This window comes from Haemaphysalis longicornis, unplaced genomic scaffold (assembly GCF_048455015.1).
Source record: "Haemaphysalis longicornis isolate Haplotype H1 unplaced genomic scaffold, Haemaphysalis longicornis Haplotype H1 scaffold_12, whole genome shotgun sequence".
NCBI lineage: Eukaryota > Metazoa > Arthropoda > Arachnida > Ixodida > Ixodidae > Haemaphysalis > Haemaphysalis longicornis.
This window is the reverse complement of record NW_027526225.1, coordinates 119,773,153-119,798,152: the sequence shown is the minus strand read 5'-3', so window position 1 is coordinate 119,798,152 and position 25,000 is coordinate 119,773,153. Positions and strand designations below refer to the sequence as shown.

The window sequence follows — 25,000 nt, the reverse complement described above, 5'->3', positions numbered from 1 at the left end:
AGCTTCTGGCAGCGATGCCCTGCTAATCCCGGCCGAGATCAGCGCGCCTCTGGGGTGGCTACCCGCCGCCGACTGCAAACAGATAGGGCGGAGATTTATTTACGGCTGCTCCAGGCGCCCTCCGAAGCGGCACCACCCTCGTACTTACTACGGCTGTGAGCGGCAAGCCGTGCTGCTGCTGCTTTGCAGGGCTGTACACGCTCGCTTGCCCCCTACCGCCTGCGCAGGCTGCGCGCGGAACCTGCCAACGCCGTCGACTGCTCGTTAGCCAGGTTTCGCCAGATCGCCGCCTGTCACTCCCGTTCTCGCTTTTCTGCTATCCTTTTTCTGTCCCTCCTTTCGTTTCGGTTTCTTTCTTTTTTCTTTGTTATCTTCGCGTTATTTTTTTTCTTTATTGGTTTCTTTGTTCTCCGTTTTTTCTCTTGCTCCTTTCCTGGTCTCTTTGTTGCCTCACTTCCTTCTCTTCCCTGTTTCTTCCCTTGTTTGTTTCTTTCATACCATCTTTTCTTCCCCTTCCCTACTTCTTTCGTCTTTCCTGTCTGTGCAGCTTCTTCTCGCCTTACTTTTCCCCGCCTCCTTCACTTTTTCCCTTCTTCCGTCTTCTTTCTTTCTTTCTTTTCTTCCTTTCTTCCTGTGTTTGTTTATTTTTGTTTTCGTCGCTCTCCTTCTTAACTTTCTGTTTCCTCGTTCCGTCTTCGTTCTTTTCTTTCCTTCTATCTGTTTTCGTTCTCTCTTAATTTAAATGGAGCGTAAAAATCTTCTTTGATTTTTCCCATGATTTTCTTCCGCTCGCCCTGTGAACGATAGCTAAGGAGACGCAACAAACCTCGATAGGCGTCCATTTTTATAGCCCCCAAAGCCTAGTGTGGCGGCATTACAACTTCGTAGTTGAAAGGTTGCGATCAGAAAAGGCTGTGTCTAGAGTGCCGTCCGACGGTACTATAAGCACTCCACTATATCGACGTCCATCGGCATTTCGATGAAAAAATGCCGCGTTTGGCACTACTTGTAACCTAACCTAACCTAACCTAACCTAACCTAAACGAAACGCAGTGATAAAATTATTTGAAACACCAAAAACTAATCGAAGACATCAAAATATAATTAACTTGAGAACGCAAAAAAAAAAAAAAAATCAAAGGTAGCGCAAGCCGGGCTCGAACCACCGACTTCAGTGAGAGGAACCTAAGACGGAACCTCCACACCATAACGGCAGACGCTGTGGGTTTATATCAGCCCAGCCTTAAATATTCGATTGTTCTCGGACGGCACTTTAGCCATGCCTGGGGCGCTGAGCTGGAGTGCCGTTGGACGGCACTCTAGACACTGCAACAAGCCTCGACAAGCGCAGCGCCAGGAGCACACCGCGGCGAAAAAAGAAACTTACCACCCGAACTCCGTTTCTCGCATGTGCCGCCAGGTGGCGAACGCGATCTCGAAATAGGGAATACGGTGCCCGTCTCCTATATTTGACAGCCAACCTAACATATTAAAGATTCGCTTCGAGTCTGCACAATTGACGCCCATTGTGGACTCTTTGTACTTTGATATTTTTGCTTTGCTGTTTTCGTACTCGGTGATCGTGTTGCGTGTACTGTTCTCTCCAACAATCTCAATGCTGTCAGGCTAGTGCATGTATATGCCTATACAGCGTTGCCTATGCAATAATATATCCGAAAAGACGCAAAACGGTTGCAAGACGGGCGAGTTGGAATGACATTCTCGGGATGACAACCAGCGCGACAGAAGCGAAGACAGAGTGAAGGATCCACAAGGGCGGCCGCTGGTCTTTACCATTCACTCTGTTTGTCTGCCACCAAAAAAAAAAAAAAAAAAGGGAGGCTGCAAAAGCATGGCTGCTTTTTTACTCAACACTGGAATGATGAAGGCTGACGTTGACGTCTCATTAGGATAAAAGCCGCCAACGCCAACTGTTTTTTGTCAATAATGTGCAGACGTCATAGGGCTCGTTGTTCGCGCTCGAAAAACGGGGCTGTGCTCTTTTCGTTTTGCTCCTCCAGCTGCAAACTTCCAGAAAGGCAATTAGCGGCATTGTTGCCGAGAGTAGAATTGGCATACTTTTCAGTGTAAGTCACACGTTTCCTGTTTTTTTTTTTTATTTATTTGCAGTCATGCTTTTCTACCGGTAGGTTTTGGCAAAGGCACGGGTTGAGGACTTCAGGCATTAGCAAGGCATTCTCACAGATACCCCTTCCCATTCATGCAGCCCCACAAAAGTGGCACATAAATTTTATTGCTTGATTTACTCGGTTTTTTCAGCTATTGCGTGAGGCACATACCCCCCTGGTGCAAAACGACGCTGCCGTGACTCCTGAGGCGATTCCGCGTGAAGGGCAGGACTCCTGGAGGCAGAATAAAACCGTTCTCATAAATTATCTTTACTGTCGGCGTTGGGGTCAAATTTCTACGCACATGTTGTAGGCGCAAATCGACGCATTGGTACCCGCGGTGATACGTCGTGCGGAATCTGCGATATCTACAAAATTAAAGAGCGTGCGGCTCAAGACGCGTGGGTACCTCGCGATAAATTATACGATAAGATAGGAATACGCTGCAGTTCTTCAGGAAGTCTGCCATCCAACGCAACATTCCTACTGTGTCCATTAAATGAAGACCTCAAACACGACGCCCCATACTGGCTGAGCAAGTCTTTTTGACATCAACCAACGCAGTGAAAAAAAAAAAAAAAAAAAAGCGCCGTTTTAAAGCAAAAGCTTCACTGGCCCAGTGCAGCGAGTTTCGCCTTGCATGACAGTTTGACCTTGCAGTGAAGAAGTGATACCACGTGACTCGCCGCAGTTCCAGCCGAAGCACCGACCGCCGCCTCGCCACCGGTGCTCACGTGAGTCACAGATCGCTTGAAAGGGAGCCGGCCCAGTGCTTCAGGTCAGCCGTTTTGCGATGGAAGGAGGCAGCGAGCACGCGTGCGTAGCGGCCATAGCGGCTACGCAAGACGCTAAGCCACAGCCCTTTTTTTAGCGCGATTCTTCCAAATTAGTCACTAGATTGAGAAGAATTGTGTTTATAAAGCATCCAGACTCCGCGTCACGTTATTTAGCAGGTAGACTGTGGAATTGGGCTTGATTGATTGATTGATTGATTGATTGATTGATTGATTGATTGATTGATTGATTGATTGATTGATTGATTGATTGATTGATTGATTGATTGATTGATTGATTGATTGATTGATTGATTGATTGATTGATCGATCGATCGATCGATCGAAAGTGGCGGCTGACCTGGCTGAAGTTCAGTCCGTTGAGGGGCAGGCACTGCTCGTGCACCTGCTCGACGGCGGCCGTGCGCTTGGCGAGCCGCTGCGCCTCCTGGGCGAGGAAGAGGTCGAGCACGGGCACGCCCCTGGCGCGCACGTCGCCCTCGGTGAGCGAGTCGACCATGAGCAGCACCCAGATAGGCCGCTTGCGCTCCCAGTCGCCCGTGATGGCGTGGAACAGGTAGTCCGCGTACAGGCCCCGCCCGCGCTGGTCGGCCGTCATCCACGAGGACATCTTGGCGCGCACGTACTCCAGGTGTCTGCGGGGGCAGGAGGGGGAAAGAACTCGAGTCCCTTCCTACGTGCATTCGAGGAAGAACGAGCGCGCTGAGCATTCGCGCTCCCTTCACAGAATTCCTCTACAACAAGTAGCCGAAGGGGTGGTGTAAATTTCGCTCTAAGGCTACCAATATGTCGGCAAAGTGCGCAGCACAGTACCTCCTCAGCCTGGCGAGCAGCTCCGGCGGCAGGACGTCGGCGAGCGAGCGTCCCTCGGGCAGCAGCTGGCAGTTTGCGAGCGCAGCCAGGGTGCCAGGGTCGAGCAGGTCGAGCTCGAAGACGACGCGGTCCGCGTTGCCGAAGGCCCGCTTGGCGTTCTCCGGCACGTGGTCCCACACGCGCGTGTACGGCACGTGGATGGTGCCGAAGAAGTACGAGGCCGGCTCGCCGCGCGTCGACCACAGGAACGACCGCACGCCGCCGCCGCCGCCGCCGCCGGCAATCTGCGGGCAAGCAGGACCTCTCGTTGCAACGAAGGACGGTACTTTAGACTTTTAAATGCAGAGCATTTCAGTAACTCACGATGTCACCCGCGTTGTCCCGTCGTAGTCCGCACCGTCGTTGTCCGCACCCCTCCCCCTACACTATATAAAAGAAAATACTATCCGGCGCCAGGTTTCGATCCCTCGACCCTGCGGGCGGAACGCAATGTACATGGTGCTCTACCCACTGCGCCACAAAGCCGACACAGAATGGGACGCTACGAACGCGCCTTATATCGTTGACTCATTCAAATTACTGCTGACGAGCGCTCTCTCGTCAGCAGTTGCCACAAGTGCAACAACATTAACGTAACGCAAACTACTTAACGTCGTGCGCCCCCGGAAATGCTCTGCATTTGATCGTGCCCCTCGCGAGGGGGATGTTTCACTGCGTCGCCATGCGAACAGTTTGCCACGCTTTAGTTTCAGTTCTTTCTTTGCTGGGGTGCCGACGAGCGGCGCCACCTCCTCGCACTTCGCCGCGGGAGGATCCGCGGCGGGGGCGAGAGATGGCGCTGGCGTCTCCGCGGCCGCGTCTGCGGCCTCCGCGGGCACCGGCGCCGGCGCGGGGTCATCGCCCTTCTTTAAAAGTTTAGTTCGCACGCCACGCAGGTTTTTTACAGACCTCGTCTTCCTGTTACATGCACAACGGAATTTCAGTAACCTGAAGTCGTCATTTTTTCACTAGAAACTCTTTGAAGGTGTTTAAGCAGTGTTACACAGGTGCCTTTTTTCAGCTTGTTCGTTCCAGAAGGAGACCGTTTTGTCTCTGGGCTGTGCTAGCGCTGGTTAAATTGGCGCAGTCGATCGGATGTACTCACTGCGCATGCGCCGCACAGTACAATACATACGGAGGTGTTATCAGTGTTCACAGAAGGAAGAGCTCCATAAGCCGTACTTACGTAAGGAAGGAGAATGTTTGCTCTCTTTGATCTGCGGATGGGAACCACCAAACACATCAAACAGAGTGAGGTTTCGAATAAAGCAATTTCGTCGTAACGATGGTTTTCTATATTCGCCGGGGTATATTACTTAGCGCGTATGTTAACGACAGCGAATAATTCACGGCTAATCTTGTTTTCGTGGGGCGGGATCTCTCTCGCTCTTTTTGTTTACGTCTGTGAGGGGTAAACTGTCACCTCTATTGTTAGTGATGAACGAGTCGCATGGCGGGCCCGATATTGACGAGCGGCATGACGTGAGGCAAGAACGCAAAGATTTTTGCCTGGAGCCTGTCAGGCATAAAACTGCGGTTGTTTGCTGACGACTGTGTCCTATTTCGCAATATCAGCTCTCTCCAAATGACCAGGAAAACTTCTCTAAAAGTCTCAGCAGAAAAACTGATTGGTGCTCCCGCTGGGGAAAAGTTTTAAACACAGATAAAAGTGTCCTAATGCGCTTTACACGTAAGAATGCGCCTTTGTGCCCTTAAAAGAGGTCATTTCTGTAAAATGTTTGGGTTCGACATTAACAAATGCTTTATCATGGTACCATCATATTTACAATGTATGTTCATCTGCTTTTCGTAAGCCATGTTTTTTCAGACATAAACTTAAAGCCGCTAATGTTAAGCTGTTGAGTTATTACTCCTTGATTGATTGATTGTAGGGTTTAACGCGCCTACGCAACCCAGGCGATGAGGCGCGCCGTAGTGGAGGGCTCCGGATTAATTTCGACCACCTGGGGATCTTTTAAATGCGCCGAAATCTCGTACACACGGGCGTTTTCGCTTTTTGGCTCCATCAAAAAAGCGGCCGCCGCGGCCGGGAATTGAACCCGCGACCTCCTGCTCTTTACTTCTTGATTAGACCAAAGCTCGAGCACGCGTGCATAATTTTGGACCCGTTCACATCTTCTAACATCAGTAAGTTGGAAAAAATCCAAAGGAAAGCCGCCAGGTTCATATATTTAAAATTTTCACCTTATGATTCCCCCTCAGATTTCCTGCGTGATTATAACATTTATTTGCTTCAGGTACGTCGGAGGACACTCCGTTTAGACTACCTTTCTTTTCCCGTCAATCGAAAGCTTGGGCTAGACCCCAGAAATGACTAATTCCTGCGTAAAGGAGGTCTTCACGTCGTGATCGCCCGGAAAAGTTTACGCCATATTTCGCTCACACAGACCTGTTCAAGTTTTATTTTTTTCCCCCAGACGATAAATGATTGGAGCGCTGATATTCAATCGCGTAGTGTTACTCCCTTATTTGATGTTCTCATGTTTGTTGTGTATTGTTGTTTTAGGTGCGGAGTACCTTAGGACCGCACAATGTCCGTCCGCGACCGTGCGCATAGCATTTACAATCGCAAAAAAACACACAGGCAGTGGCAGGATTCGGGCGTGTGTCTGCTAGACCAGACAGAGTTAGTGTCAGTCGTCTTACCCATTGGGCTACGACCGTGACTCAGCACCCGAGAGTGAAACCACCTGTAACGGTGCGGACTACTTTAGGACCTCCCAATGTCCGTCCGCGTCCATCCGTGCGCACACCACCATCAAGCGAAAATCAAGCCAAATTTGATTTCAGCCGTGAGTTGCAGTTTCATTCAGGAAATAATCAAGGTGCAACTCCCGGCTCAAATCGAATGACGCTTGGGGCGCAAATCGGATGTTATTTCGAGTCCCCGTACTCTGCACCCTCGCCATCATCCACGGAGTGGAGATGCTGCCTTTTTTTTTTTTTTTTTGCGTCTTCTTGTTGTAAAGCGCCTGTCCTGCTTGGACCTAGGAATGGTCTGCAGTATTTATTTATTTATTTATTTATTTATTTATTTAAACAACTAAATCACTAAATAAATAAATACATATTCTTCGATTAAAAGACGAATTTACGCCTTACAGCTGCCCTCCCTGCTATAGCCCCGTCTCCATTAAGCCGCGTGAAAGGGAATCGACCTTCCTTGGGCTCAACTCACAAAGCAGTTTCAGTGCCTTAGTTACTGCACCGCTGCCTGAGGTGCAGCTTAAAGTGTTTAGAGCAGGGTTCGGCAACCTTTTGAGGTGGAAAGCCGAGTTGCATGGAGCCGGCACGGCGGGGGCCAGACGACAGCGAGGGGAGGGGGAGGCTTTGCAGGCAAAGAGAAGAAACTCCCGCAAACCCAAAATAATGTACAAATCTGGAACATATGAGAGAGAGAGAGAGAGAGAAAGAGAGAGAGAGAGAGAGAGATGAAACGTTTAATTGAAATGAAAGGTCTCGATTTGGCTAGGGTAGGTTCCCTCCTTCCAGAGCCCCTGTTTCCTCTGGCCCAGTCTTGGCCCTAAAGATCAGATACTTATGAACCCCAGGGTCGGAGCTGGCCAGAGCTGCCTCCCTTAGCTCATATAACTCGGTGTTGGTGTTTACTGAGGGTCATATAATACTACAACCCCAGGATGCATGGCATATAGTGCATATTTCACCGCACTTATTACATGCGTTTGAGAATTTCTCGGGGAAATCTTCGATAGTCTGAGGATGTTGGGATATGTGTTCGTCTGTGCTTTTCTGAGAGACTGATGCTCTGCAGCTGTTAAGCTTTTATCTGGTGGAGGAAAGAGAGCTCTGGCTTTTCTTTGAATGTTGGAACAGAGATCACGGACTAACGGAATATAAACTGGAAGATCAAAACTGCCAGGTCAGCCTTTAGATAGGAAGTGACAAGAAGAGAAGGGGGGGGGGGGGGGGGGGGCGTGTTTTGACGTGATGCCGGGGGCCGCAAAATACTTTCCCGCGGGTTGCCGACCCCTGGTTTAGAACACCGGCCCTTAATCTGCAGCTACTCGTATGTGTTACTCAGTGGAGTTTGCTACTCCGTGTTGGGATGCGCCTTGGCAGTTTTGGCGCAAGTCTAGCCTCCGGAGCGCTGTCTTTCTCCTCAGGGCCGCATTGACGTCAGCACCTGGCAGTTTCGACACACTTTGCGAAGCTGCGTGGAAAGAAACAAGGCGACACGGGCTGCGCGGTTGGTTGGTGCGTCCGGATAAAACGACAACTCAGCTCCAATTCGCTAAAACATGCTTTTAAAGCGCAGCTTTAGTGTTCTCACTGATGGCGTCTGCAAGGTGAAAGCGGGTGAAGCGAAAGAAAAAAACGCGCCCCGTGGGCTGAATTTAAACTGTGCCCCTCTCCTCATGAAGTAGGCGTCTATCCGATTGCTCCATTTCGACATGGTCCGCGGTTTGAATTTGGAGACGGGTGCATGGACGTGCAAAATTGGACAGAAAAATACTGCACCCCAACGTGTAAAGACGATGAGGATCCGTCACGAGAAGGCTTCGCGTTCAGCCATCGCCCTCCTTACACGCGGGGGAGGGGGGGGGGTGCCTGATTTCTTTTTTTTTTTTTAATGCGACGCTGAGAGCATCTCTTGTCGGCAGCCCTGTCCTTCCTGCGTGCGTCCGTTGTTGTTGTCCGCAGCCACTCTCCCCCTCTCGTCTCCGATAGCGAACACTCTCTCGCGAGGGGCATTGGATTGGATTCGATTGGCTTGGCTTGGCTTGGCTTGAGTTGGATTGGATTGGATTAAAGTGGCTTGAGTTGGATTGTGTTGCGTCATAGCCGCGGCACTCTCTCTCTCTCCGCGGTCTCTTCTCCTTCGGGCGCGCTGCGCATATAACCGGTGTGCCGCTCTCCGGCGGCCTTTCGGTCGACGGTTGCTCTCCGCTTGCGCTTGAACACCCCTCAGCGTCGCATCACACCAGGGTTCCCGCGAAGGGAGGTGGGCGTAATTTTTTCAGCTGCCTCTAAATTTCCTGGCATTACAATGTGCTCCACAGTGAAGCACACCACCCAAACACCCAAACTGTTTTTTTTTCTTGCCGCGATGAAGTAATTCATGCGATAAGACTCGTTTTTTGGGATGTGGAAGGCAATTCTCATTGCATACGTTGCACCTAAGCAGAAGCGATCACTGCCACTTCGATAGACTTTCGCACCAGTTAAAACTCTGTCCTTAAAGGGGCCATGAAGACAAAATAAAAGTCGGTCTTATTCGAAAGATTTGGTGTTTTGTAAAGGCGGCAGCGCTTGGTCGGCAGCAAACGATGCTTTATACTATACCGCTCAGGACTGCTGTCCGCACTCGCTTTGTACGTGGCTTAATTTTGTAACGGTTGACAGTAATCGTTTCGTGGAACATTGAATGTGCTCAACAAACAGGCTCACGTAAGACACTGTTCTTTATGCCGATTGGCCAGTGTCTCGTCAGGCAAGCCGAAATCGCCAGACGGCTGTGTTAGGCAGCGTAGGCTGGCATAGGTCCATGCGCACTGCTTCTATGTTTACGCGATTGTTCGTAACTTGTATTATTTTTCCCATCTTGCTGCTATAAGAATATTATGCAATATATTCAAGCACAAGTACCTCATCTTGAAAGCTCATGATTTCTGTTCATTTAGCATTGAATTTTGTCGGCCTCAGCAGATCGCAACGAGCTGCCCAGTATACGTCACAAGTTCAGTACGGTAAAGTAGCTAGGGTGTCAATGTTGCTCTAGCGAGGCAATCTTTCGAATGAACCAAACTTTCATTTTGTCTTCATGGCCCCTGAATTAAATGGTGGATGCGATCCGCCCTAAAGCTTTCCCGAAGGCTCTCGGGATGGTGCCCGCTTTTAACGGGACGGACAACCTGTTTTAGGGGCGAAGCACCCTAGGTACTCGGTCTGTCGGCGTCTCATGTCGTCGCATTCTCATGCAGTACCACGGTACTAAAACGCCGGGACACTCGTTTTCCAACACCTCACTCTATAACGTAACCTGTGCTAAAAGAACACACCGGGACACTCGTTCTTCAACGCCCAGCGCTACTTCTTAGCATACTTATTAGCTTGCTGCGGCGTGTGACGCGAAGACAACGTACGGCCAGCCTGTCTCTCATTTGTTGCTTAAATCCGCTTCAACAAGCAAGCGCGCGATTGCTCCTTCCACCGGCGCTTCTACGGCGCCCAATCAGCACGCGCCGTGTGACAAGAGAGAAACTTACAATCTTTGAATATACTTATACACTGCATGCTTATACACTGCCATACACTGCATTTGGGACCAGGAGCATCGACCATCTGCTCCGGGGGGAGTAGTAGGAGTTGGCGCACACTGCCCCCTGCCCGCACCCGCCTCCATGTGGTGTCCCACGGGCAACGTCGGCGCTCACGAGCCCGACGGCTAAAGGGGTGCGTGGCAACCGGCCCAAGTGGCCGTGTGGTGGAAACAAGGGCTTCAATGTGTCAGGAGCGCCGGGACGACTCAGCCCGGCGTCCAACCACCACACGCCCGGGGTGCGGGTAATCCCGGACTTGACAACCACTTCGGCCTAGCCGGGGTGGCCACGGACTTGACCTACCCACCTAGCGGATCACGCACAAACTGTGTCAGGGCTGACCTCTACGCCATCCGGGACCCCGGTGAGCAATCAGCCGGAGGTCTACGTTCGGGTGAATGCCCCCCTAGACCAGTTGCTCGTCTGATATGACAGAGTTCGCGAGTGGTTTTACTCGGCCCTGAACACTACGGCATGGGTGGTTATCTGTATCGCACACTACGCCCCCGTGGACGCGTCAGGCTTCCGGGTACTACTGCGCGCGCACTGGGAACTCTGCTGGAGGCCAGTCCTCAACTGCTAGTCGCCCTTTGCGCAGCCGTACAGGGAGCGCGTTCCATCTTGCGTGTCCCGAGTAGGAGACGAGGGGTTCGCCCTGTCCCTGCGATTCGGCAGGTGGGATTCCGGTGGGTAGTGCTGGCGCTTCGGGCAACCCCCACCTCCACGATTTTGACCCCCGCACCCCAAACAACCAACAACGATGTTGGCAGTGAGGTTACGTTACGTTAGCGGAGATAGCCCGGATATTTTTTTTTTTTTTTTTTTGTGGAGTGCAGGTTCTCCGGCTGGGGTAACCGCAAGAAGTTTCTCAATAAGCAGGCGGGAATAACTTTAATTTTTCACTAAACTGCCCGAAGTCTGAAAGGTGGCGGCGCGTAGTGCCTAAACGTGGCACTACGTTACGTGCCCGCACAACTCCGTCGGTTTCAACGCGTGGTTGAAAAAGCGCCCGAAGGAAGAGAAAAGGTTGCACATGGTTGGTGTTTTAGCCGGGGTCAAGTTTTTAAATACCTCCTTTAATCTCAAGTGCAGCTAAATGTGCCTTGCCGCACGGCTCTCACTGTCACGGTTGCCAGCGTTTCTTTTCGCGAGCCACGTAAGGCTGGCAGGCCCAAAATTTCGATTTCATAAGTTCTAGGGTACTGTAAGCAAAACCGTTTCGGTCTAAGGAGTTGTAGGTGACGCCCTTTCATCTGGGATGAAGAACATATACTCGACAAAAATCCGATCTATGTCCCTTAAGAGAACAGAACGAGTCCGCCCTAAGGAACTCCCCAGCGAGTAATTGCTTTCCCGACCCCTTGTATCCTCGCGTGCCAGTCGGGTGACGGCAGAAGCTGCAAGCTCGTGCGCCGCATTCCTGGCGAGCGTGACACTGAACCGACGGAGAAAGCGGGTCGCGCGACGACACCCCCGTTCGACGGCTGCGTAGAACGTGGCCGCATCAATTAACAGGCGCGGGGCGGCCGAACTCCACTGCGCCTTGGCGCGCGATGTCTTCCTCCGCGACCGCGGGTCCGGACCCGAGCCTTTTTCAGCTTATCTCGCGCTTCAGCGAGGCTACCACTCCCTTCCCCGCTTAAGAGGATGAGAGAGAGTGACGGGGAAAACAAAAGGGTAACATGCAAAAGCGATTTTCGCTCGATTTAATGAATTACCCGTAGAAAATGTCGATTAGAAGAATGAACTCGAGCAAGCGGCTTTTTAAGGTGCTCGTTAGCGTCGCGTCATTAACTCCGAGCCATTTGTTTCGCCGCCCGCGCTTCGACCCCCCTCTTCCCATAGCCTCTTCCGTTTTTATTTCTTTTTCTTTCATGCTGGTGCGCGTGCTTGTTCTGCGTCTCCAGTCGTTCCTTCCGCTGAAATACCGTGTCCGATGCGCGTTCCTTCTACGCGGCTCGGCTGCGGCTTTGCATAAGTAACGCTGCTGACGCTACGACTGCGGGGCTCAAGTTTGGTACAAAGCCTCAAACTGACACAATGAAAAGTTAAACGCCTGCTGACAGGGATGGTGGAGTGAACGCTGGGATTTGGCGAAGGCGTCAGGAATCGACAAGTTGTGTAGGTGAGGAATCAGGGGTTGTGCTGGAAGCAATTATCGAGCTCTGCGAAGTAATGGGTCCGTTGTATTGGCTCCTCTGAAATCTGCCGCCTGTAGCGAAGAAACGGCAATAGGAGCCCCTCCCACCCCACCTCCCCCTTTCCCCTCAACGTTTTCGGGACCCCTCACGCCAGATATCATCGGGGCGGATTGCGTAGGATTGGGTTGGGTTCAAGTTGAATAGCGTTGATTTGAAAGGTGCTGCATCGAGTCGAGACGGTTTGGCCAGAAGCAAACCGCGAAAGGCAGCGTGTCCGCTGTACCCTCTCAGCGACGAGAAAAACTGGACCACAGTTCGGGGGTGGGGGTGGTGAAAAACTTCTAATAATTTGAGCCTAACGATGCTGGAGTGGTCCCGCAGTCGAGGAGATCACGTGACAGCCGTGCTGTTGCAGCACTGGAAAACAGGAGTTGCTGGGTATCCAAGGCGGTGCTGCTGGTCAGGTTCTCCCACAGCTCAAGCTTGGAGGGCCGGGTTGTATGACGTCACAGTATTGAAGCGTACTCGCATGCGCATGAGCTGCGGAGTACACGGCTTGGTGACGTTTTTGTTTTGCCAGTCTTGGTTCCATTTTTGTTTTTGGCTTTCTATGATGCTTCACTCAATGCCTTATGCATAGCGGACACCCCTTGTTAAATTCACATCATTTTTTTCTACGTGACATGCATCCAAATTTAGGGAGTCGACCTACATTCGTAGCTGACCTGTGTTTGTAGATAGGTCAGCCACCGCACTGCAGAACTACTGGAAAGCAATATACATATGAGTCTCTAACCAAGGCATTGTTTTAACGCATGATCAGGTAATCAGTCGCAGAACCTGTTAGCTAGGTCTTTCAAAATGCCCCCATTACCACTAGCTAGCAGTTTCAAAGCGAAGCTTTGTACGGCTATAGGGTAGAGATGTGAGTGGCTAAATAACACAAAAAACTGTAAAAACAGGTTTTTAAGACGGAAGTGTCTTATTCCGGGATTCACGAAGATTTTAGTCGCGTCATATTCGTCACGGAAGTGACGCCAGTACAACGAAGCAACCGGCCTGAAAAGGGTGCACCCCTGCACACAGGATCTTCTTGCGGGGAAGCAACCTTTAGCACTGAAGAGTACGTTATACTTAGGGTTGTTCGTTTTCAGGTTTTATATTTTAGCACGAAAGTGTTTTATGCCAGAATACACCAATATTTCACTGACGTCATATCCGCCACGGAAATGATGCCAGTACACCTTTGCCGAAGCGACCCGCCAGCAGGACGTCGCTCGCCATGCACACCCACAAGACAGTGGTCGACCCGCAATCGTGCTCAGCTGGAGATTTCGCTGCACATCTCACTTTCGTGTTTTACCGATTCCTATGACAGAGGAATCAACCAGTTTTCTTTTTTTTAACCAGGATAGCATTGGGGGAAAAAAACAAACGGAGCTTCTGCGGGGAAATTCAGTGTGACGTGACCAATCAGCAGTGAGGGACGCGCTTTTTGAAATCAATGCCTTGGTGTGAAATCGTTCGCAGATTTTGAGAGCGGAAGCTCTGCTGGGACTTCTGTGATGCTCTTTTCAGTTTTAACGGAAAATTCCATTTGAAGGCAAAATCCAGAAATTATCGAATACTTCTTGACTGCTGCATCGTGCAATGCAATCGAGTGGTAATTGCACCCGGGTGCAATTACCACTCGAATCCAACTAAGTGTTTATGTATATTTTGTTTACGTATTCTCTTTTTACAGCGGCCGTCATTTGTTTGCATTCGTGTAGCCGCCAGCAACTGCGGTCACATTTCTCGTTCGATGAGACATCCAAGGCTTTTGCCTTAAGAAGTATGTCGAGTTTTTTATAGATCTGTGCGGAATCGTTTTTTAAAGCGCAGCTTTACTACTTTCGTCCAGCGGTTTCGCCGCGGATGCGCGATTTCACATTTTGACCGTAGACACACCCCTCGAAGCGCATTGCGTGATTCCCCGGGCCTGCTGTCGGCGCTACGCACAAGGCCCCGTTTTCAGTCGTTCTGCTTAACTAGTCGTTAAGCTTAACTAGTCGTTAAGCTTAACTAGTCAGTCGTTCTGCTTAACCGATCAGCTGGGCGCCCGCAAGCGCGGCGGCCGGCCAGCTGATCGGCAGCCGACCAACCCCGCCTCCTCCCACGCTTGCGCCGCTGGGTCGTCTCGGCCTTCGTGACTCGTCTTGCGCCCAGCGAACAGGAACGCCGCGTTCGTCATGAATGAAAGCGAGGCCCGGCCTCCTTCTGGTAGCGTTGCACGCGACCGAACGGCTTTGAGCCGTGGTCGGCAATGCAGCTACATCAACGGTTAACCAAGCGAAACCAAGACTCAAACAGACTAAGCCGAGCATTCGCTTTGCATATCCAAGGTTAACTGAGCTAAGCTGCAGCCATTTCTTTTTCAATTTTTGCATTATTTAAAAAACAAAACAAAGAAACCCTGTTTTTTCCCGCCGCTCAAAGTTCTATGCAAACTTACATCCGCACTATAAGGCATTTCTGCGCGTGCGCAAAAATTCGATGCGGTAAAGCCACTTATCGCGAATGCTCAGTGTAAAATGACTGCAACTCTTTAACTAATTTTGCCGGAATTTTACCCAACAGTAGTCACAAAACAATATGCCGCCAAGACGACTTCATCATTTTCTCTAGTTTCATTTCAGCGGAGTTGTAAACGTGACATAATTCCCGGCTGCTGTCAATACATGCACGATCATCTGCGGGCGAGTATATGACTACAGAAAACGGCTTTAGCTCTTGTTTTATAGAACCTGTTCCAACAAAAATTACACGACGGCTGGCCGCTAATGCGACTTTATCATTGCGCCGAGTTTCACTCATTTGTCGCAATTCTTTAGTCCACCGTAAGAGAGTGCGTACCTTCGTTCAAAATTCAGTGGGACCCCTGTTTCGAGTGCTCGTACTAAACAGTTTCGCTGGTCATCCACTTTCACGGATGAATAGCTCGTAAATTTTTTATTTCTCCTTTTTTCGATGCTCTAAAATACTCCAAATGTCGCAGCTCGCGTTTTCGTGTCTTTTGTTATCGTTTTTGACTGGCGCGTACAGAACAAGGAAGTTGAGAGAGAGAGAGAGAGAGAGAGAGAGAGAGAGAGAGAGAGAGAGAGAGAGAGAGAGAGAGAGAGAGAGAGAGAGAGAGAGAGAGAGAGAGAGAGAGAGAGAGAGAGAGAGAGAGAGAGAGAGAGAGAGAGAGAGAGAGAGAGAGAGAGAGAGAGAGAGAGAGGGGGGGGGGGGGGTATATAAAAAGCTTTTGTGAAAATCCGGACCTTCCTTGGTGCCAAAAGCTAACAATGGACAGAGCGCTGGGGACAAAAGACAGAAAAGAAAAAGGACTTGAGGGACGGACCCGCGCATCAATAGCACGTCAATCTCCATTTTCGATAAGAGCTCCCAGTCTCTTTCCTATGCAGCTTCACCGTATTACACTCCATCCCCGCGCTTTCTTTAAAGGCTCTAAGAAAGCTGATTAGGCTTCAAGCTTTTAGGGACGCACAGGGGGCTAACGCGAAGTAAAGGACGGTGAGCTGGAGCTGGCTTAGGGAAACGCCACAATAGATTCGCGGCAAATCTTTCACCGTAGCTGTGAGGTGGGATAATCGAATTTGCTTCACTTGGACGTTCGTGACGGAAAGAACTGTAACATACTTGACAATTGCTTACTCTCACTGTCTTGCATACACGATCGTTTCGATCAATTTTTTCTCGTTTATAGTTCATTGGTGCGCATCAACAAGTTAATTGGGTAATAGCATACGTCAGGTTTCCAGAATTGTCTGGGGGACTCCCGAATTTTGATGGTTTTGTACTATTGTACGGCCGAAACGAAAATCTCCCGAACACGAACCCGTGTTTTTCCAAACCTTTCTTCCAGTCTGGCCACATTGCGCCGCAGCTACGTAACAATCCAATCCTACGTCGTTACCACGAAGAACTTAAGAATAGTCGGCCGTGCGCGCAAGTTGAACTGGTCAGTATCACAGAAACGCTGAATGCGAGAACGAAATTGCACCCAGTTCCGATTATTCATTCCACCGGCGAGTGGCCATAGCATCTTCCGCTCTACACAATAAAAGTTTTCATCTTCCTCACGTCTTACTCAACTCTCAGTCGCGTTCTTTTGGAAAAGTGACGCAGGAGCGGAAAACATTGTTACGCTCGTCAGTATTTCTAGGAATTCCTGAAAACGGCGGCATCAGCCACGTCACAGATTTAGCAACTGACCAGTGGTGTAGCTAGTAGTTTGGACGAAACAGTTCAGAAACTAAATGAAAAAATGGGAAATTATCCGAGAAATTAGCTCGGATATACGTAGCGTGAGCTAAGGTTCAGCTGGTTATTATTAGGTTTCCTGGTTGTCTAGGACTAGCTGATTATCATGCTTGCTGCTGCTAAAACGATTTCCAATCCGATCCAATCCGATCCAATCCAGTCCAATCCAGTTGCTGCGGCGGCGGCTCCGGCGCGCCAGCTGTGCGCGCCGTGAGACGTCACTGCTTTTCGCGCATGCGCAGCACGGTTCTCCAGGAGCCACGCGAAACTGTTCAACCTCGGCCAGTGTAGCTCGCGCTACAAAATACATGTAAATTATTCCCTCCCCCTCCTTCCCCCCTTCCTGTGGTCAGATCTCCTCAATGCAATTAAGGCGAACCCGGCAGATATATGGTAGCAGTCAGTGACGGATCTGGGAGGTGCGGCAACCGTCCCTTCCACCAAGTGGCCCCTAAACAACGCTACGAAGGCTGTTGCTCCGCCCCTGGTGTAGTCTTACCAGTTAACATAATGAACAACTATAGAGGCTTTTAGGGGCTCGGGCTGTAGGCGTATCGTGATCGTCATCGCATTTCGTTGTACGGTCATAGCCACGATACTAAAACACCGGGGAACTCATTTTCCAACGTCTCGCGCTAGAACGTAACGCGTACTAAAAGAACACACCGGGACGCTAGTTTTCTAACGCCTCGCGCTAGAACGTTTCATCTCCGTAAGAAAAACGCGGACTAAAGGAACACATCGGAACACTTGTTTCCCAACGCTTCGCGCTAAAACGCTTCGTGCTTCAAAGACACGATACTCACAGCCAAGCTGCATGCCTCTACCCCCCAACGGTTTCATCTCCGTGGGCAAAAACGTCAAGGCGCCAAGAATACACTTATACACTACATGATTCGTCCCTCTTCAGGTTTCACTTTAGTGGAGATGGCCCGGGATATGGACACTCAGTGAACTGTCCAACTATATCTTAGCAACTTAGAGTGTAAAGTACGTAGACTACGTTTTGAGATTGCCATATTCGCTGCGCAGAATCGCCAGCGGTAAAGGTCACTGTAAAAGTTCGTCTTAACTGAAGACTACACGTGAAGCTGTTTATTAAAGACGATAGTCTTTCTTGGGCTACTTAAACCCAGAAATTTTGGTCTGTCTGTATGTCTGTCCGTCTGTCTGTCTTTTTTTATGCAGAAATGCATTATAGTCGGGGGTTGTCGTGCGTCCCTTGGCCGGCGTGCGCAGCGCGTCTGATGATGATTGTGGCATGATGCCCCTAGGGATTGGCCAACCAAACAATCCATCACGAGATAGCTTCGCGTTCAACCACCATCGTCATCTTCCCGCAGGGGAACCGCTGAAGAAGAAGAAGGGGAAGAAGACAAAGCTGCGAAGAGGAGGGCTGCGTGAGGTTTGGCTACCGTTATCCTCCTCGGCCGGCGCATCTTCCCGATCTGAACCTGGTCGAAGAGCGGTGCAGCGCGTCTGATGATGATTGTGGCATGATGCCCCTAGGGATTGGCCAACCAAACAATCCATCACGAGATAGCTTCGCGTTCAACCACCATCGTCATCTTCCCGTAGGGGAACCGCTGAAGAAGAAGAAGGAGAAGAAGACAAAGCTGCGAAGAGGAGGGCTGCGTGAGGTTTGGCTACCGTTATCCTCCTCGGCCGGCGCATCTTCCCGATCTGAACCCGGTCGAAGAGCGGCTCATCGCGCCTCGACTCCCCTTCATGAGCATCAGGCGGCTGACTCGAGGCAACGGGCAGTTTGGAATCAAGGGACAGGCGGTGAACGTGCCCATCGACGTATCGAAGGTTGTGCGGTGCCTTCCTCGCATGGTACCCGAGGACGTTGCGTTCGACGTTCACATCAAGCGGAGGCTGATGAGTCCGGCAACGTACAAGCGCGGGTTGGTGAAGCGCGGCAACATCCTGGCTTGGCTCAAGCACCTGGAACACACCCCGCTGAATCGCGCCATCAACGTTCGGGTCGATTGGAGTCGGCTCGATCACTTCGATGACGGCGGCGAACGAGAGGAACCGCAGGAAGACGACGTCGATGATCAAAGTTATAACACAAAAAAGAGCCCGATGAACAAGTAATAAAGTGCAACAAGGTCGAGAACTGGGCTAGTTGGTATACATTCATGATTTACCAGCGCAAATTAAACGGGACGAGAGTGGAGTACACAACACGAGCGCTACTAACAACTGAAGGTTTATTGAAAAGAAGGAAAACATATAAAGAGTTGAGCCTGCGCACTAACCACAGCTTCGGGTCGATTGGAGTCGGCTCGATCACTTCGATGACGGCGGCGAACGAGAGGAACCGCAGGAAGACGACGTCGATGATGCTGACGGTGAGTTCGAAACGATTCCCGACGACTTTGACGTGAACGATCTTCTGCAGTTGGCGGTTGCGTTCAACGCGGTCTCGAAGACGCTTCTCTATAACGACGCGGAAATGACGGGTGTGGGAAAAGAAAAAAATAAATGATTACGCTCACACTCTCGCCTCTCTCTTCGCCATTAATCGCATCACACTCATCGGTGCACCCAATGCATTTCTGCATCCTCACAATCCCCCTCGGGGAGGTGCGGGGATTTTTTTCTTTATTGCCTTGATTCGACAATTCACAACATATCACAGATCAACAGCGTAAATAATATACGACAAAACACGTGGTGAGGCGGCCCGACTTGTCTGTGACTCGATTCAGTCTGTTTTTTTTTATTATTGCACATTGAACAAACAGTCCTTACAATGTCTACAATGCTGTTCTAAAACGCATCAGTGTCGGTTTAAAACCCGCTCACCGAACTTCGGTTGGCGAAAACTATTATAAACATCGAAGGAAGACAATTCCTCCAAAATGGGTAGCCACGTAAGCTCCGGGCACTGCATATTAATTACTTCCTTCAGCATACTGACATTCTGAGCAAAGTACTTGCTGACAGTCTTCGCGTCAGCATCAGAGTGGCGCACCGCCATACGACTCAGCCAGATGGCGTGTAGGCCCAAAAGCATTATCAGGTCATACGGCACACTGTCATGTTTGTCTACGGGGATGAAACGGATTCCATGTGGTGTCACAGGCAAGTCTTTGTTCAGGGTACGCTGAAGAACGTCCCAAAAAAAGACGGCATCCCAGCAGTCTAGGAAAACGTGGTCTATTGTTTCGGGTTTTTTACACAAAAGACAAACTGTTGTCCATGGCACAAACAACCCCTTTTTCAGCCATCCATGTTTTGACTAGAAGAGTTCCCGAATGAAGCTTAAAGAAGAATGTTTTCATACATGCTGGGACTGCCATCTTTTTGACGCGACACAGTACATCTTGCCCTGGCCCAATGCTGTACATAGTTGTGTACAGCGGTACTGGAAAAAGAACATCTCTAAGATCCTCTGACAGACGTTTTCTTGAAACACTTGAACGGTATTCTAGGGAAAACCTTACACAGAGGAATCTTAAAGGTTCAACGGTTTCCTTCAGGTAACCTTTCAATGTTTAACGTTCATCAACACTGGAAACAACAAACTGCGGGAGTGAACCCACCAAGACACTTTGTAGAAATGTGCGCAGAAAGGCATCACTCGCATCGCGAAGAAACATAAATCTGCTAACAAGTTGTCGCAAAAACAGGTGTGATAAGCCCACCCCTCCCGTTCGAACTTTACGAAAGAGATTCGTACGGCTGGTTCTTTCCCATTGGGAACCCCAGATGAATACAGCAAAAATACGGTGCATTTTCTGCACATTTACTCGCGAACAGTGTATTACTTGCATCACATACCATAGCTTTGCCAGGAAGAACATGTTGCAGACAGTGGCACGAGCGAACATCGATAGGTTGCGGCCTCCCCACCTCGTTGCTTTTTCACGCAATCTTACCTCTTCTTCCTGCCAATGCTTGCTACTATCTTGGTAGCACTCCAGCGGAGCGCCAAGATATCTTTTCGGTACCTGAAACCACTGGATGTTTTCAAAAAACTCTCCCGGCAAAAGCAAAACAATGCCTCCGCAATAGTCTTATATAGTCACAGCTAAATCTACCCGTCTATGTCCGGTGTAATGTTCATACTTGTCAACATTGTTGAAGAAGAACAAGACATCACGCAAATATGAGACAACAAATCAATACAGAAGTGATATTTGCAGTGTTCCTTTATAAAAAAATCTAACATGCTTGACTTTTGCAAAATTGAATACTTCATCAACTGCAGAAAAAGAATTCACTCCGCCGTCGCCTGCTGTCGCCCGCGCCACTATACCTTCTGGCGCCATTTTAAGAAATCAACCGGCCACAGTTACGCAAGGTTCCACTAGGTAGGTTTCACGTTCTGGTTGCAACGCACGTGGAGTAGGGAAACGCGGTTTTATAAACGTTGAAGTAGGGCGCCTCGATAAACGCGCGTCTTCGCCGTACGGCAGCGTTCGCATCGAGACACCCGTTTTGGAGCAGTGGAACACGGGAAATTTAAAATGATTTAAGCAAACCTTTGGTGTCTTTACCTTGGGAGGAGCGCGACGAAAGAGGAACAACATGAGAGGTGAGCGGGAAAGCGAAGGAAGGCATTTACTGGAGTGTACACTCTACATTTACTTCGCAAGAGCCGATAAGGGCTATCGTCTTTTGCCGGCATTTGCAACGAAAGGAGCAGATACGCGGCCAATTTTTCTTAAACGAATTCTTTTTTTTTTTTGCGCTCAGTCTATAAAAAATTGAGCAAAGGTTCCAAAGTTGTTCGATATATCCGAGAATTCGACTTAAACAAGCTCATTTTAATGAGCACTTACTGTACACGTTAAATCAGTGTCACATCAAAATTTACAACAAATAGCAAATCCGCCTCGGAGGGAATTATGTTCCTAGGTAAGAAACAATCGCGAACTATGATTCGAATACCTCTACACGTCCAGTAAATTTTATTCATTCCTTGAGTGACCCCCCCAAAAAATTCCCCCGCATTTCCCCGAGGGGGAGAATGTGAAAGTGCGAATGCACGGTTGTCGGCCCGCTTGCGGCGCTTGCGCTCGGCCCCCGCAGCCCACCGCCTCGCCGCCTTCTCTTCCATCTCTTCCATCGGGTTTGTAGTATCACGTGTACACCACGCAGTTATCAAGCCGCTATAACGCCGCTGAGTCGCCAACGCACGCCGCTGACGACGTAGTTTGAATGCGTTAAAGATATAAGGCGCGTTACTGACACCGCTATCAGCGTCGCGTCCGTGGCTTATTCGGTAGAGCGTCGGGCTGCGGCCCGCACTTTATAAGCGACCCCAAACCATCCACCGCCGGCGGCGGCGGCGTCCGCAGTGCTCCTCTATATTTAAAAAAGAAACAGCATCCGGCGCCAGGTTTCGATCCGAGGACTTTGCGGGCCGCAGCGCGACGCTCTACCGACCAAGCCACGGAGGCGACGCTGATATCAGTGTTAGTGACGCGCCTTATATCTTTAACGCATTCAAACTACGTCGTCAGCGGCGTGCGTTGGCGACTCAGCGGCGTTATAGCGGCTTGATAACTGCGTGGTGTACACGTGATACTACAAACCCGATGGAAGAGATGGAAGAGAAGGCGGCGAGGCGGTGGGCTGCGGGGGCCGAGCGCAAGCGCCGCAAGCGGGCCGACAACCGTGCATTCGCACTTTCACATTCTCCCCCTCGGGGAAATGCGGGGGAATTTTTTAAATATAGAGGAGCACTGCGGACGCCGCCGCCGCCGGCGGTGGATGGTTTGGGGTCGCTTATAAAGTGCATTCGCACTTAAAAAGCATCTAGAAACCTGGTACGAATAATCCGATGTTAAAGGCCAATAAACGTTTTTACTCTTCCATTAATGCCTGAAAGCCCTGACCGGCACTGCGTGATTCGCTTGTCCTGGTAGATAGCTCTTCTCATCTCTGCTAAATGCAGTTACGCATCCAGGGGCCAGAGGTAACGGAAGTTTAAAATTAGCTATGCTCTATCATGGAACTAAGCAGCGAAATGCTGAAGGGTACTATGGGGTTCACTCACTCACTCACTCACTCACTCACTCACTCACTCACTCACTCACTCACTCACTCACTCACTCACTCACTCACTCACTCACTCACTCACTCAATCAATCAATCAATCAACTTCTTTTGCCTTGATATTGAGCCGTGACGGTAAACTCATTGTCGAACAGTAAACTTGTGGTTGATTACAGAGTAATCGGTTACCTGGACCACGGAATCGAGTCGGCTATAATGTCCTGGCCAGCCCGAGTCAGGTCTCTGCGCGAAATACTTATTTCTTCCCCAACTAAACAGCCCCCGGAATCTGGCACCTCACACGTGCGGTCCTTAGCCCATAAAGGGAGAGAAGTGCGCGAAGCGAAGAATTTAGCCCTCATCTCGTTAAGTGGCCCCCTGCGGGGCCTCGACGCCGAAGAAGAGCACAAACTCGCAGACGGCACGCGGCCAGCAGGAGCGGTGGCCGACGGAGCGGGCGACCGGGCGGCGTCGAAGACGGATCGCCGCTGTGGTTTCCAGACTCCTCCGCTCAATCCTCACCCCCTCCTCGCACCCTCATTCTTTCGTTATTTCTGCCGCACTCCTGACCACCATTCGATTGAGCCGGCCTGTACCGCTACCGCGTGTCGCCGAACCACCTTGGAGAGGACGAGGCATCACAGTAAATGCACGCAATCGCATAGTGGGGATAGGTTTGCTGGGATTATCTTATCGAGGAAGGGATGCGGCAGTGGGAGCAAGCAATGGAGGGGGTCAGGTAGTTGCAGCAAAAAAAAAATAAAAAAAAATGGCGCAGCTTGCATTAGTGGTGCAGGGCTGGAGAAACAGCGAAGCTGGGGGGTGACCTAGATTCTTCCGGTTTTGCTAAGTCTTGCTATACTTTGGAAAGTTTTGTTAGGTTTTACGATGTTCTTGCATGCTAGGCTAGGCTAAGTGTTGAGGGGTAAGGCCAAGTTTAGCCGGATTTTACAAGGCCGTTCCGGTCGGTCCCCCACACTGTCAGCGGATCCCAGGGGGGAAGAAGCTAGCTCGACCCCGGCTCCGCTGTTTTTCTAGCTCCACCAGTGCAAGGTGCGCCATTTTTCTGCGTTTTAGTAGCCTGAGAATGAAGGACTTTCACCTTTAAAATGGTATAGAAAGGGGTGCGCATACGCATATGCCCCTTGCGCTCACACTCAAGCAGGTGCGAAAGCTGGCTTCACTGTCATAATACCCTATCTGCGGTGGTGCACCCTTTACAGGCGGCGCAGTTTTTTCTTGGTATTTTTTTTTGCTAACGCCACCGGACCGAACTCAAGCTAACACAGCTTCGCTGTTAAGAAACGGCCCTAAAAACTCTGTTGAGGTGAAAAAACTTGACTAAATTCTCTATTAATGAGGGCTAGCGTGTTTATAAATTCGAGAGCATTCAGGGTCTTAGTTGTGTACGATTGACGGGATGCCTCTCCTGATCACTGGATGCAAACCTTCGGTTCCAAACATGAAAAGCAAGGAGGGAGAAGGGTATTTATACAAATAATATCCCGCTAAGTGCCGTGTGTTTGGGTGTAGTCGAGTCTTTAAAGGGACAGACAACCGATTTTTGTCGAGTATATGTTCGCTATCCCAAATGAAAGGGCATCACTTCAAACACCTTAATCCGAAACGGTTTTGCTGATAGCGCCCTAGAACTTTTTAAATCGGAATTTTTAGATCTACGAGCCGTATGTGTCCTCTCGAAAAATAATGCTGGCCACCATGACATACCATAGCGCGGCAACATACTTTTGTCTGTATGCGAAATGAAAAGCGATATTTAAAAACTTGTCCCCAGCTACAAAAAGTGTGAATCACAGGCTTTCTTATTCTTTTATGTGTTTTTTTTTAAATTGAACAGTCTATTCTGCACGGATGCGCTATCTGTTGGGACAGACGATAGGTAGAACCTGGCTTCATGCTGTGGAGGTCGGAATTTCGATTCTCCCCGGACAGACCTCTTTTTTTTAAAGCTGCCGTTGGCGTATTTGGAAACTGAAATCAAATATTTTGGCAGAACAAACGCCCCTGACTCAGCCAGTCTCGTCAAAACTCCTTCACTGAGTCCGTGTAGTGAGCAGTACCGTTGATTTTGGGAATGGAGGCTCAGTTAGCCGACGGCGGGCGGCGTGTCTTTAAAATTTTCAAAATAATGCTTAAAAATACATATACAATTGAAACTTATACAAATAGTTGTGTTAAAAGGTTTTCAATAGGTAAATAAACGTTTCAGCAGCTACAGTAGCTGCTAGGTTTGCAGGTCACGTGACAGGGACACATATTGTAGTGTCAACTTTTGACACTACGAACCGCCACCCTTCCGATTTCAGAATGTTTGCTGCCAAATTAAACTTATTTCCGCCAATTTGTTTATAAATTGCTTGTGGTTACCGGCATATATAAAACTATGGCTTTCACATGAGCTAGAGAACATACACGCGACAAAAATCGGTTGTCCGTCCCTT

At 49.8% G+C, this 25,000-nt stretch overlaps 1 protein-coding gene across 1 annotated transcript in view; it reads right to left on the bottom strand.

Annotated features, from left to right (window-relative positions):
• Window positions 1-25,000, bottom strand: part of LOC144163416 (metalloprotease TIKI2-like) — a gene marked incomplete in the record, with an annotated part of 173,637 nt that overhangs the window by 55,374 nt on the left and 93,263 nt on the right. Inside the window, 2 exon segments of the mRNA XM_077694396.1 lie at window positions 3,264-3,558; window positions 3,737-4,020. Of these exon segments, the coding sequence (XP_077550522.1) occupies window positions 3,264-3,558; window positions 3,737-4,020 (579 nt within the window).